Source organism: Nestor notabilis, unplaced genomic scaffold, assembly GCF_000696875.1.
Source record: "Nestor notabilis isolate BGI_N333 unplaced genomic scaffold, ASM69687v1 scaffold23928, whole genome shotgun sequence".
Classification (NCBI taxonomy): Eukaryota; Metazoa; Chordata; class Aves; order Psittaciformes; family Psittacidae; genus Nestor; species Nestor notabilis.
This window is the reverse complement of record NW_009941814.1, coordinates 31,175-43,852: the sequence shown is the minus strand read 5'-3', so window position 1 is coordinate 43,852 and position 12,678 is coordinate 31,175. Positions and strand designations below refer to the sequence as shown.

The window sequence follows — 12,678 nt, the reverse complement described above, 5'->3', positions numbered from 1 at the left end:
CCTTTTGGGGTAGAGTGTTTGGGAAACATGTCTGGGGGAAGATGGAGCGTGAGAACCATAGACCAGCTACTGTCCTGCATTGCAGGATAGGCAGGAGATGGTCCAGGTGACTTAACAGGAGCAATAAGGTCAAAGACCAAAAATACGTGTAAAGAACACCTGTCACCTGGTGGTGACTTTTTAGCCAGCCTTGAGGTGATACCAATACCCAGCCTCCCCAGGGCCACCAGCCTGATCCCTGCACCCTGGTACCCAGTGTCTGGGGGGCATCAACACCTTTTGGAGGGAAACAGGGATGACTGGGAAGTCGGAGTGAATTTTAGGGGCAGTTAGAAAGCAAGGAGAGAGGAAGATTCATCTGCATCTTTTCCAATGGCATTAATCATCCCATTTCACCCCCTCCTGTGCCACAAAAAAATACTGTGCCAAGTACTAAATGTATGCACAGCACTTTAGGAGCCTAGAGCTGCATGCGCCTTGCTTGGTGTCAGGACAGCTGCAGGCACAGGGTCTGCCTGGAGGAGTTACAGTACTCAAAACCTCTCCAAAGCAGGGTTTGGTGATATTCTGTGTCCCTGAGGACACAAGGCTGCCGTGGTTTCAGTGCTTGGGGGTGTGCATCCTCTTAGCTGAGGGTATCCAGCACCTCCAGGTGCAGTGGCAGGGGAAGGTGGGCTTCCATGGGGGATGAGCACTGGCAGGGAGGAGGTTTTGAGTCAGAGAGATGGAGGAGGGCAAGGCTTGGCAGATAGACCAGTTTGGCATTGCAAAGCGGGATCTCTCGGGAGTATGTGCATGGTTGTGAGTGCATCTGCTGGCCCTGGCAGTGCTGCTTCTGGCCATCTGAGGAGCAGGACAGGGCCTCTCTGTAGGCTTGTGGTGGGCAAGTTCTTCAGGTGTCTGGGGCTTGCTGTTAAGGTGGCCCAGGGTGCTCGGCATGTACTGGGAGCCTGTGGGGTTTAGGGCACGCTGCTGTTTGAAGCTAGTGCTTTCAGTGCTGTTGGTGCTGTCGGAGCACTGCATTAATTACACTCATGTGGCTGCAAGAAACTTGAGGTTGGGGCATCTCAGAGGAGCTCATGTCAGTGTGCAAAACTTTGCTGGTTTGATGTGGGTTGTGGCGGGGGAGAGGTTGAGGTACGTGCTTTAGTTGAAATGAATGGATACCCCTGTGCATTCCTGATGTTTTAAGCTTTGGACTCCTGCAAAGCTCCCCTGGAGCTACCCAACAGTACAAAAAGGGCTGAAGACATGTTAAGGCTGCAGCTTGTACACTCTTCTGTCCCTGGACTGCCTCCAAATCAAGGCTGAATGAGCATTTACCAAACTACTCTTACAAGCACTAGAGGCAGGAGGTCCCCTGCCTCCTGGGTGCTGCCCTTTGGCATTAAGTGAGCTTCACAAAAGATGAAATGAAGCCACACATCTGTCTGAGCCAAGTAACCAGCACACCTCGTGGGAGTGGACACATGGAGGGATGCCGATGAAATGCAGCAGTGGGGTGCCCAGGTCCAAGGTGTACAGGTCTTAGTACCCATAGGATCAATGAGATGCTGTGGATGATGAGGGTGGGATTCATCCCTCGGGACCGCTGCCACTGCTGCCATACCCCGTGCCAGCCTATCCACCAGCACCACCCTCCGTGGGATTCATCATTTATTTATTGTGCCAAAGATACCGCTTTGTTTACTCTTCAAGGAGCATCTCCCTGGCGGCATGGGATGAGAGGGCTGGGGCCCATGCAAGCTGTGCCATAGCCCTCTCCTGCTGCTGGGACAGCCCTGGGCTGGTTTGGGGCAGGACTGAACTTGCTTTGCCTTTCGCTGCCCAAAGCAAGGCTTTTCTCAAGCATTCAGCCCCCTTCCCCATAGTCTTCGAGGCATTGAATAAAAACAAAACCTTCCCCTCTCAAAAAAGGGTTGTAATGTCTCCAGGGTGCAGTATATGTGTGTGCATGCATGCATGCATACTAACTCCTTCCTCCCAAGTTCTCAGCTGCACCCTCCCTTCAGTGCTGTCCTGGGCATTAGTGCTTGATTGCGTTAGGAGTATTTGCGGTGGTTCCTTGCTATACCTCGGAGGAGAGCTGTGGCTCAGGGCTGGCCCAGCCCCTTGCACTCTGCTCCCAGGGCCCCTGGGGGGGCCTTTGGGGCAAGGGGGCTGCGTTGCAGGTGCTAACCCCCGCCTCTAGCTGAGAGAGGTGGGTGAGATTTAAAACAGGGTGCGATAAACACCCCTCTGCCACACGTGAGTGCTCTGGGGGGTGATGTTACAGGGCTGGGACTCAGCACTGGGTGCTTATTCCAGGAGAGTGCAAGAAGCACCTAGGGCGGGCTGTGGCATGGCGGCCCAGCACTGCGAGGCCCAGCTTCCAGCAGGGATTTGGTGCTGTCTCTGGGAGGAGAGGGTGCGTCTGGTCCCCTGCATCCTCCTGGGCTTGCTGGATGCTCCAAGTCATTCCTGTGATGTAACCTTGTCCAGTGTTACAATGATGTGTAAAGTTTTGTACATACGAGATTCAGAGCTTTTTAACTTTTAATATTTATTAATTTTGTTGGGTTCTTTTATTTTTTTTTTTTTTTTTTTTGAACTCTAACATAATGTAAAAAAATTAAATAAATAAATCCACATCAAAATCTCTTTCTGTTGGTTTATTTGGGGGATGGGCATGTGAGAGACATGGAACTGTTGAAATGGTTTTCACACAAGCCACAACCTCTTTATTTTATTTCAACCCAGCCACTGCTCCTCATCAGCCAGAGTTTCACATAGCTATTTTGAGACGATTTCCCCCCGTCTTAACTAAGACAAAGACCCAGCAAAACACACATATGTGTAGATAATAAGCACCCTGCAATGGCTTTAATAACATTCTCTGACACCCAGCTGCTCCATGTCACTCTTGCAAGGCCTGTTTCTAGCTGTGATTGGTAGTGGCTTCATGGCATGATATGCTTGTTTCCAGGGTGCAGAATAATGTTGGGACCACTGGACCAGCTGTCCCTGCTGCTGCAAAGGGCTGTGGATGTGGGATGACTGGTTATCTCCTGGGGATCCTCCTAGGACAAAACTCACCAGGGGATTTATCATGCTGCAGGTCTGCAGTGACAAGCTCCCTTGGATTCATGGTCCTGGAGGGCATGATGCTTCATTACAGGGTCATGGGGCTGAGTCTGACCCTGCTGCTGCCTTTTCCATTAGCTGCTTTCTCACTTGCCATTCCACCCCCTCTCATGTTGCAGTACACTAAGTCAATTGGACCGATGGTGAAAAGTACATTTCTGAACCCCTGGCACATGGCTTTAGTGTCATACGCCTGCTTTATCTCTGCCTGCTACTGTTGGCATCACAGGGGAAAAACCTCTATATATGTACATACATACACACATAATTAAGTAGCTTAGACGCTGCAAAAATTATTAATAAAGATGTGTTACTGGTTCAGGCCAAAAAGAGCCCCTGAGCTTGCACTGACAACTTATGCTATGGTCAGGTAACAAATAAAGAACAATTACATCAGGGCAGGGCTGAAGCTGCTGAACAAACTGCACCGAGGGCAGGGTGCATTTTAGTAGCATCCCCCTTCTGTGTATGGCGAAGGAGTGATGCCGAACATCAGCTACTGTAGCTGCTCACGGGCAAGGTTTGGGCAAGGGTTTTTAGGTAAGCCCTAATGCAAGGCTCAGTGTTGCCTTGGTTGCCCCAGTTTGCAGATGGTCTGTTCCATCCCTGAAGCAGAAGCATGATGCTGGGTGAAGGTTGTCCTCTACGCTTGGGGTTGCTTGGTGGGTGCACTGTCTCACCCCATTGCTGGCAGCTGTGGTTCCTTGACTGCAGCAGCAATGAGCAGGACAAGAATGGGTCTCTGGCTCAGGCTGTGTTCCTTGTGGTTGGGCAGACTGCATCCTCCTGCAGCTCAGGGGCAGGCAGCGGTAGAGAGGTGCCGGCCAAGGTGCTTGATGAAGTCTGCTTGGGACTGCGGCAGCACACAGTTAATGACAGACTTGGGGATCCAGCCCTTTGGGAGAGAAAACACCCTGAATTTGGTCCTGTTGGGTCAAAGAGTTGGAGCACTCATCCCAGGGAGGAGAATGCATTTGCACACTGGGATGTGTACCCCTTGCTGTCACATCCCGAGTAATATGGTAGCACTTGCCTTCAGGTCCATGCTCAGGAGCCAGGTGAAACGGGTATGGCTGGGGTCTCCTGCCAGCGGCTGCAGGACTATGCAGCTCAGCTGGGACTCTGCCCTGCGGTGGGCAAGGGAGCAGGCAGTTAGGATGAGCCCCAGGGGGAACAAAACAGAGGGTAAGGAGATCCCAGAGCAAATGCAACAGGGAGGTAGCTCTTGGCATGCCTCCTTTGCTGTGGCTGGTGCAAACATTTATGGCTGCAGCAGTGGTCTCCTCCCTGCAGGGACATGATACCCTGTGATGGTTGTTTTTTGGGAGGCTTTACCTGATGCACCCTTCCTGTAAGGGCAGCTTCTCGATGTGGGTGGCAGTGCCCACCAGGTAGATGGCCGTCTCCTTCCTCCTGCGGTGCCGCACGCTGATGAAGTCCCGCTGGCCCACCAGGTTGCCTGGGCTGGGAGCAGTGACTTCGTGTGTCACCATTGTGTCTGTCCCAATGCGCTGCAGCACCTACCAGAGCAAGGAGCACCCCAGGGATTAGGCTCCTTGTGGCTGCTCCTCCAGGGACATCCTCGGCAGCCCCTTACCCCTGCCCAGGGGATGTTAAACCACCCCTGTGACAGCAACATGGGGTGGCAGCATGAGTAGAAGCAGCAGCAAGGTAGGGACTTAGGGCTGGCATTTGGTGATAATTAAGTCCCAGTCCCCTGTGGGCTATTTAGAGGGAAAGTGGGTCATTTTTTTTTTGCACCTGTTTTTGTCTGTGATGGGACTCTAAGCTATTTGTTTTTCTGAAGGGAGAGGGAAGTAGTAGTAATAAATAACCAGAGGCTGGGTAGCATCTGAGCCAGCCCAGGTGAGCTAGGGGAGGCTTTATGAGGCTAGCAGCTTGCTTAGTGTTATGTTGTGATTTCGAAGCTGAGTAATAAGGCAAATTCTCAAAAGATGTATAAGACAACGTATAAGCTTCCTGGTGGCACCCCTGCAGTGTGATATATTTGGTTTTGCCTCGTTTTTCTAGCTCATTCCCCTGAACAGCTTCTTCCCTCATGTTAAAGTCTGAACAACGTCAGAGTCCCCCAGTGTGGAAAAAGCTCTGTGACCAGCCACTGTGTGGAAAAAAAGAGCTTGAAAACAACATGCGTCTCAGTGCCATACCAGTAAGGCACGTCTTCTCTCCCTGGGGTGATATCCTGCTCTTGCAGGATGCAGGATTATCTTTAATCCTTAAGCAATCTTAAAACCCTCAATAAATATGATTTTTTGGATGCTAGCAACCCTGGCAATGCAAAGTCTCTGATGTCTGCCCATGATGGCATCACTCTGCCTTTGGTGCATCCGTCCCCGTCTTACCTTCACCTGGCTGAGGGTTGGGTTCCACTGGGGCATTTGCTCGATCCTCTCAAACAGCTCCTGGTGCAGCCACGCCACTGGCACGGGCAGGACCACCTCAGCCCGAAACACCTTGCCCAGCCTGGGGAGGGCAGTGCTTGACATGGTGGCCCCGTTGTCCTGGGAAAGCAGAGAGCCTGCATCAACCCCAATGTCCTGAGAGGCTATGTGCTGAAATGCCCCGCCAATAAATCACCCCAGTCCTGTTTTTAATCACTGCTTGGTTTACAGGCGAAAGCTGTTATATCTTAATTACACCACTATGATTGCCCTTTTTTTTTTTTTTTAGCTCCTTTCTAGCTAAATTAAACAATTCAGCAAACACCTTACTGAACAAACATGGTAAATAATAAAGTTACAATCTGCTGGGCTTTTCTGCAGAAATGCTCCTGGCTTTCCCTGGGAACACGAATAGCTGAGTTTCCCCTTCCAAGCTTTTTCTTGCTATTTACTTTGCAGATTTGCTTGTGAACGTTTTTGACAAAGGCTTGCTTGGAATCCCTCTTTGTCATACATGCTTTTGCACGGCATGTCTCCTTCACCCACAGTTTCCCTTCAAGCAGGAGGACTAAGAGAAGCAAATCTCCCCTCCCCAGACTCATTTTTCCTCCCAAGAGCTTTTCTGGCATGAAGCAGCAAAGGCAAGTGGTGGTGGGGCTTTACCAGCATCATTTCTGCCTGCCAGCTGGTGTGCTGCTGCAGGATGCTCAGTGCTTGCTGCAGGGCTGCTTCTCCCTGGGTGACGTAGGAGAGGTCCGCACCAGGCAACTGGCTGGGGTTGGTGTCTCTGGCATGCTCAGGGCAGGCAGCTGCAGGAACAAGGCAGAGCAATGTGAAAAGCTCCCCTGCCCCCAGCTTTCCCTGCGCATATGCCTGTGGGTTCAGAAGTGCAAATGGAGCCAGAGGAGAGGGTTTTGCTGACCCAAAGTCTCAGCTCTTACCATGCAACTGGTCCCCTATTGGGCTGGAGTATGGCTCGGTGCAGAAAACCTTGCTCTCAGGAGTATCCTGGGCAGTGATTTGCTGTGTTTGTGCTGACTACTTGGAAAGCTTTTTGAAACTGCTTTCCAAATCAATTCCCAGTAACACTGTGGTACAAATTGCACTTTGCTGGGGTATTAACATTGCATAGGCAGCCTTTGGACCAAGCTACACTTCAAAAAAATCCAGATGCATTTGCCAATTTTGAAGTCTTTAGGTAAGTGGTGGAACTGGAGACACAGCAGACTTGCAACGAAACACTGAGAAGTGCCTGCAACCTCTGCTAAAATCTTTGGCTGCCTGTACAGGGAACCAATGCAATTTACCTTCCCAGAATCTCAGGGTTTCCCCACTAACCCAGTTTGTCATCAGTACAGGGAATGTTTTTAAGCTACCAGAGAACTGGATATTAGCCCAGCAGTGAGAAGACAGTTAACTCCGTCCCACAAATTATGGTTCAATTCATATGGAGAGGGTGCATTTTAATACACATCCTTCCATCATGTGTTGCAAAGATGTTGTGAGCAGGGCTAGGAAATTAACCCAAGCACCCGGGCTGAGCTTACCTGTCTCCTTCCCCATCAGCCTCTGAATATAAGGAGAAATTTTGGAAGACAGGTGATGGGACCCTTTTACCACCAGCCCATTCCTGTCCTTCTGTATTGCTGCAACGACTGTTGTCTTCAAGCCTAGAGGAGAGATGCACAGGCTTTGGTGAGCATGGAGCACACGAGGAAGATGCTGTGGTGCCCCATGTCTCTGCTGGAAGCTCATTTGCAGCTAAGACCAAGACTACCCTGTGCATGATAAAACATGGAAGTAAAATAGATGCACAGATGTGACCATATCCAAGGAAGCCTGTTTAAGGGGATGCCCATCAGATTCAGACCTAGTATCTCCTTTAGGAATCTCTTTTCTGCCTGTCTTTCCTGATGTTGGAGGAAAGCCAAGGAATGCTTACCGGGCAGGCGGCGGAGGTGGTCATGGGCGATGCCACAGCACAGCTTGATGGTGGCCTGCAGCATGATGCAGAAGCAGGGCTGCCTCTGGGAGAACACTGTATCCCAGTGCATCTTTATAGCCAGCCTGAAGGACGGCATCTGATGATAGGACCATGCTTCCAGATAACAGCTGGGAATACAGAGTACTCAAGGACAAGGCAAGCGAGAGGAGGAGCCACAGGGAAAGGGAACTGCCTCTTGAAAGAGCAGTCCCTGCTTTCTTTCTTGCACTTTGCAGGCAGCTATGGATGAATGCATCCCCAAGGCACAGTTGAGATGGGACACTTTAGTGGTCCCCAGTGTCATTTTATCAAAGGCTGTGGTGGCAAACCCAAACTGGCAAAGGCAACTGGTGACACTTACATGGAGGGAAGGATGGGGTGGGATATGAGAGCAATGTGGCTTTGCTGTTGGAGAAGGTGGAAGCTTCTGTTAGAGCCATGCTCGTGGAAAATGATGCTTCTTCCTATGGAAACTTCATAGAAGTTATGGTGGTAATGACTGCTAATCTAACTCCTCAAGTAACACCTCATTTTTCCCTTTTCTACTTTACTTGCTCTTATTTGTCCCCTGCAGGGTTCTGTTGCTCATGATGGTGGTGAGACCACAACATCCTTACATTTTTAACAGCCCCTCTTCAAAGGTTAAACACAAAATCTACTAAGTCACTCCTTAAAATACAGCCCCACTGTATTTCTCTGGCCCTTTGCAATACTGTTTTGAAAACACTGCTTGATTTTTGCAATGGAAAGGCTCTTGCACTCATATGTAGCCAAGGGGCCTGGTGATTCTTTTTCACATAGCGTCAGTACAGCTCACTTTATCTTCAATTTCTGAGGCTGTAAGAGCTAAAATATGTGGGCAGGGAGGCCAGGAGGGCTCTTTGGCTTTAAAAGAGACAGGAGAAACTACAAGGCTTGCAGACTGGTGTGGCTGTGGCCAGTGGGTTTCTTGCTGGGATAGGAACAGTCCTTCTGTGGCTGCTGTGCAAGCACTGTAGGCAGCTGCCTGCAGACCCCTGTTCCCTGGCAGCTCTGGGGCTGTCACAGTGGTGATGGGGACAGTCTGGTGAATCTATACAGTATTACATGTTGATCTCATAAGTGTATTATTAAGAGTGGATTAGCAAGAGAGATGCCTGTGGGTGGCTTTTGGCCATGGCAGAATAACTGGTGATGAGTAATTGAGTAAGCAGGAAAAGCAGTCGCAGGAAACTATTTTCACCCAAAGCTAATGGAGTTAAATATAATTTGCTCTTTCTAAGTCATGGTGCTGGGTCTGTTCAGGACAGTGCTCACTGCCAGGAGCAGCCACTCACCGATGGAGTGACCCTTGCAGCCCACCCGGCACCCCAGCAGCTGAGGAAGGCAGCAGCCCCTGACAATGCAGGGAGGTGGGGCAGAGCAGAGGCTTGTCCCTGTGTCACCCTTCATAGCCTGGTCCTACTTAGAAGATGGTGACTATGGTTGTCTCTCCAAATATGTTCTGCACTGCTAATACCTTATCTCCTATAGCAAGCATCACATTCCTTCAATACTCCCACTACAGGCAGGGATGGAGGTGGTGGAACAGTTTCCTAGAAAACATTCAGCTTTTTTTCCCCATGGGTTTTTGCTCTGCTGTGCCAGAGGGTTTTATCCCAGGCCTGCAGACTTGTTGGCTTGGCTCGGCTCGGCTCGGCTCAGCTCAGCCAGTTCCCAAGCTCCCTGCCTGACTCACCAGCCCCAACCCTAAGCTTTTCCTCAGAGCTTTTCCTGCAGGGATAACCTTATGGCACAGCCACTGTTGCTTGCACAGCTGTGTCCCATTGCAGCTTCACAGCTTTCTCCTTCCATTCCTGATTACTGGGCAAGTTATAACAGCAACCCCTTACTAGCTGCTACTCTTCGGATGCCCTGCTGCTTATTTGCTATCTGCTTCAGGGTGACTTCATGTACAGTGGCACCCAGATAAGTGTCTCTGTGCATGTCCTGTGCTGGCAGGAAAGTCTTACTGATATGCCTGTGTGATGTATGTGGCCCAAAGCAGCTGCAAGCTTTGCAGCAGGGGTTCAGGAGGTGCACAGCAGCACAACTGCAACTCTATGGGAGATCTGCTATTGCCAGAGCTCTCTGGTGCTGGGATTTACAATACTGCTTTGGTGAGTTGCAAATCACTTTTTCTGTTCTGTTTCTTTTTCATGGGGTCTGGGGAGTCACTGGGGCCCAGCAGTTGGGAAATACAATAGGGGTTTTGTAAGCTGCCTAGAAAGGAAAAAACGGTGGCTGACAAGAGATATGCCCCAGTGCTTTAAACGTGTACCTCCACCAGCTCCCAGGGAGAGCTGACCCCTGCCTATGGTCTATGCTCTTACACACATTCCCCTCACTTTTGCACACACTTTCTCATGTTAGTTTTGTCTCTGCAGAAAGCTGTAATAGACAAGCAGATACTGTTTTATCACCCATTTGGTGAGTTGTGTCCATAAGGTGTCCTGAGGGCTGTACAAAATGTCCTGGGAATAGAGTGACTCACAGGGGAAAAGAAAGTATCAAAAATTGTGATGACAAGCCTGGAGGCCAGGGGAAGATGGCATTGCCACACAAGACCCCAGCTGAGAGTGCTGAGGGGCTGCCATGGGTCAGTCCTGGTCCATCACCTGCCCATGCAAAGGTCCCACGACCTTGCGTGCGGGTTGTAGGACACCTCTGGATGCAGAGTGCTGTGTGTCCAGCACCTGCATTGCTGCAGCAGAACGACTTTGGCCTGATGCCTCCACCAGGTTTAGCTGCAGCCACTGGAGGTCACTGCTGACCTGCAGCTCCACACGCAAAGCCTCTTGGAGAGGCAGGTAGGAGCCCTGCTCCCAGCAGCTGGCCTTGGGCTGCGCTGCCCCTAACCCCCTGCAAAATCCCTGGGAGCTGGGTGCTTGTTGTCATGTGGGACATCTTACTCCCACTAGGAGTAAGATCTGGCACCCCAACTCTCCCCAGTTACTTTGTGTCCCTTGTTCCTGGATGCAAGGACCCTTTGGGGACTCATCATTTCCAGTTGAGCAGCTCAGTGTCGGAACTCCTGGGAAGGATACTGGCTCCCAAGCAAACAGCACTGCCAAATGCAAAGCCTGTAGCCCATGCAAAGGTAGAATTTGAGCAGCTAATTCTTCTCTCATTGCTCTTGTCAAATAACCTGTAATTAAGTTAGGGAAGAGAGCAATGGAAAAGGTCATAAATGTCAGGTGGGTTCCTTCTGGCTTTAGCTGAAAAGCAAATGCTGAGGCTGAGAGGTTTTGGGCTGAAATAGTCCCCCCAGACACCTGGTAGAGCAGCGTGGTTTTGGATGGGGATTAAGGCTTGTGCAGGTTCATAGGTGGTCACAGGATTGGGGTGTTGCATGCCAGCAGAGGTTATAGCAACTCATCTGAGTGTAAAATGTAGTCTGAGTCAGCCCAAATCCTGATGTGAGACAAGAGAAAGGGGAAATAATGGGATGCTCCTGGTGAAAGGGTAAAGATGGGGGGCAAGTGGGGCTTGGAGCCGCTATCAGCAGCTTGGCAAAGCTGAGCAATGCAAGAAGGTAGATGTGGCTTCCTCCTCACATGGGTATACAAGGGATCTTCCTGCTCCGACCAGAGGGCAAATACCAGGACAATTACTCTCCATGTCCTTGAGGCCTGCTTTGAGCGAGACTGCTCTGTAATTAGCAGAGCCTTGATGCAGTGGAAGCCCTGATTTTAAGCAAAGTCTTAGATGGTCTCCAGTACCTTTGCAGAAGTTGGCACAGATGATAAAGGCAGCATCTTTGACCCCATGGGAAGCCTCTTGCAGAGCATCTCTAACTGTGCTCTGGGGGTTTCTAGGAGCAGAGGTAGCCCTTGTGTCACTGTCTTGCAGCCCTGATGGGGCATTTAGCTACGCAGCCCTGGGGCACCCTAAATACGGACCTAAAAAGCGGATCTCTGGGAAGTTTGGCCATGCTGTCCTTGCTGAAGTGCCCATGCTACGGGAGCTGCTCTCTGTCTCTCCTTTCCAATTGTGTGTCCAGAAAAGCTAAGAGTCAAACAGAGGAAATATAAAAATACATGCCATTTATTTCTGTACATAACCAAAGCACTTGTAATTAGTGTCTTCAGGTGGAAAACCAGACAAATTTGCTGCCCCCTGCCCCCCGCAGCCAGGAGATTAAGTGCTACATTGTCAGGCTCATGATAACAAAATAAAAAAAAAAGCTCAATGACTCTATTTTTTTTTCCTAAGAAGTACATTTTATAATTAAGAAAAGAGCTAAAAATATTTTAAAGGCACATTCTTATTGGGAAGGGATAAAAGAATACTGCTTTTTCCTTGTGAGCCTTGCTCCAGTGCTGTAGAGATGTTCAGTGGTTGTGACTGATGGCAATCCAACTTGAGAGAGGAATGCAAAACAGAAGAAAAATATTTACTTGAAGCTAATAGTAATTTTCACAAATAGTCACCAAAAGAGCCCAAATATCAGCAGAAAAGGGAAGCTGCTGTGTCTCTTTGTTGCAGGAACACTGGCTTCCTGAATGTAGGGTTAAGGCAATCTTATCTCCATCTGCTGCCTTGATTAAAAGAGAAGGGGAACTGCTGTTCAGGCGATAAGAAAGACCAAAGGCTTCTCTATTAATATGTAAACTTTGGATCAAAAAGGAAGACAAGAGGCTCCAGGCAGAAGCCACATCTCAATAGATGGGTTTTGAATTTGCATGCACCAGCAAAGGGCACATCTAGTATGTGCTGGCTCCTATAAACGGGAGGGAAGGGATGGGATAGAGGCATGATCCCACTAAACTTTTCCTGTTTAGGTTGAATAATGTCTACCCTTGAAGGATATTTACCTGAAGTAATGTCTCTGTAATGTTTGTCCAAGCTCTCTGTGATAGATTCTCAAATCCAGAAAGGATCATGTCACACAAGCTGTTCTTCCCCTGGCATCACCTTTGTTGCCCGATGTGGCATCAGCCACATCCCTGGTAACAGAGTGAAAATTCCCTCCAGGAATGAGAGGATGGCCCCAACCTGTGAGGGCAGCTAAATTGCCTTAATATGAGAATAAATGCAAACACCTTCAATTAATCCAGGAAGGACACAGACTAATTGGTGATAGGCTATGAAGCATATGTGTTGCTTATCTGCCTTTCTGCCTGAAGATTATTCTGGGGCTGCATTTAA

At 49.6% G+C, this 12,678-nt stretch overlaps 2 protein-coding genes across 2 annotated transcripts in view; one reads left to right on the top strand and one right to left on the bottom strand.

The window, feature by feature from the left end:
* The window catches only part of ADAMTS14 (ADAM metallopeptidase with thrombospondin type 1 motif, 14), a gene marked incomplete at its 5' end in the record, with an annotated part of 36,409 nt that extends 33,159 nt beyond the window's left edge, over window positions 1-3,250 (top strand). The window contains 1 exon segment of the mRNA XM_010021085.1: window positions 3,243-3,250. Coding sequence (XP_010019387.1) covers window positions 3,243-3,250 — 8 coding nt within the window.
* Window positions 3,251-3,916: 666 nt separating this feature from the next.
* On the bottom strand, window positions 3,917-7,579 carry LOC104410820 (steroidogenic acute regulatory protein, mitochondrial-like). The gene is made up of 7 exons (XM_010021084.1): window positions 7,468-7,579; window positions 7,073-7,195; window positions 6,189-6,334; window positions 5,487-5,645; window positions 4,459-4,643; window positions 4,131-4,250; window positions 3,917-4,049 (listed from the first exon to the last, which is right to left on the bottom strand). Exons 1-7 carry the CDS (start codon window positions 7,577-7,579, stop codon window positions 3,917-3,919), a joined length of 978 nt encoding a protein of 325 aa, XP_010019386.1.
* Window positions 7,580-12,678: the final 5,099 nt, after the last annotated feature.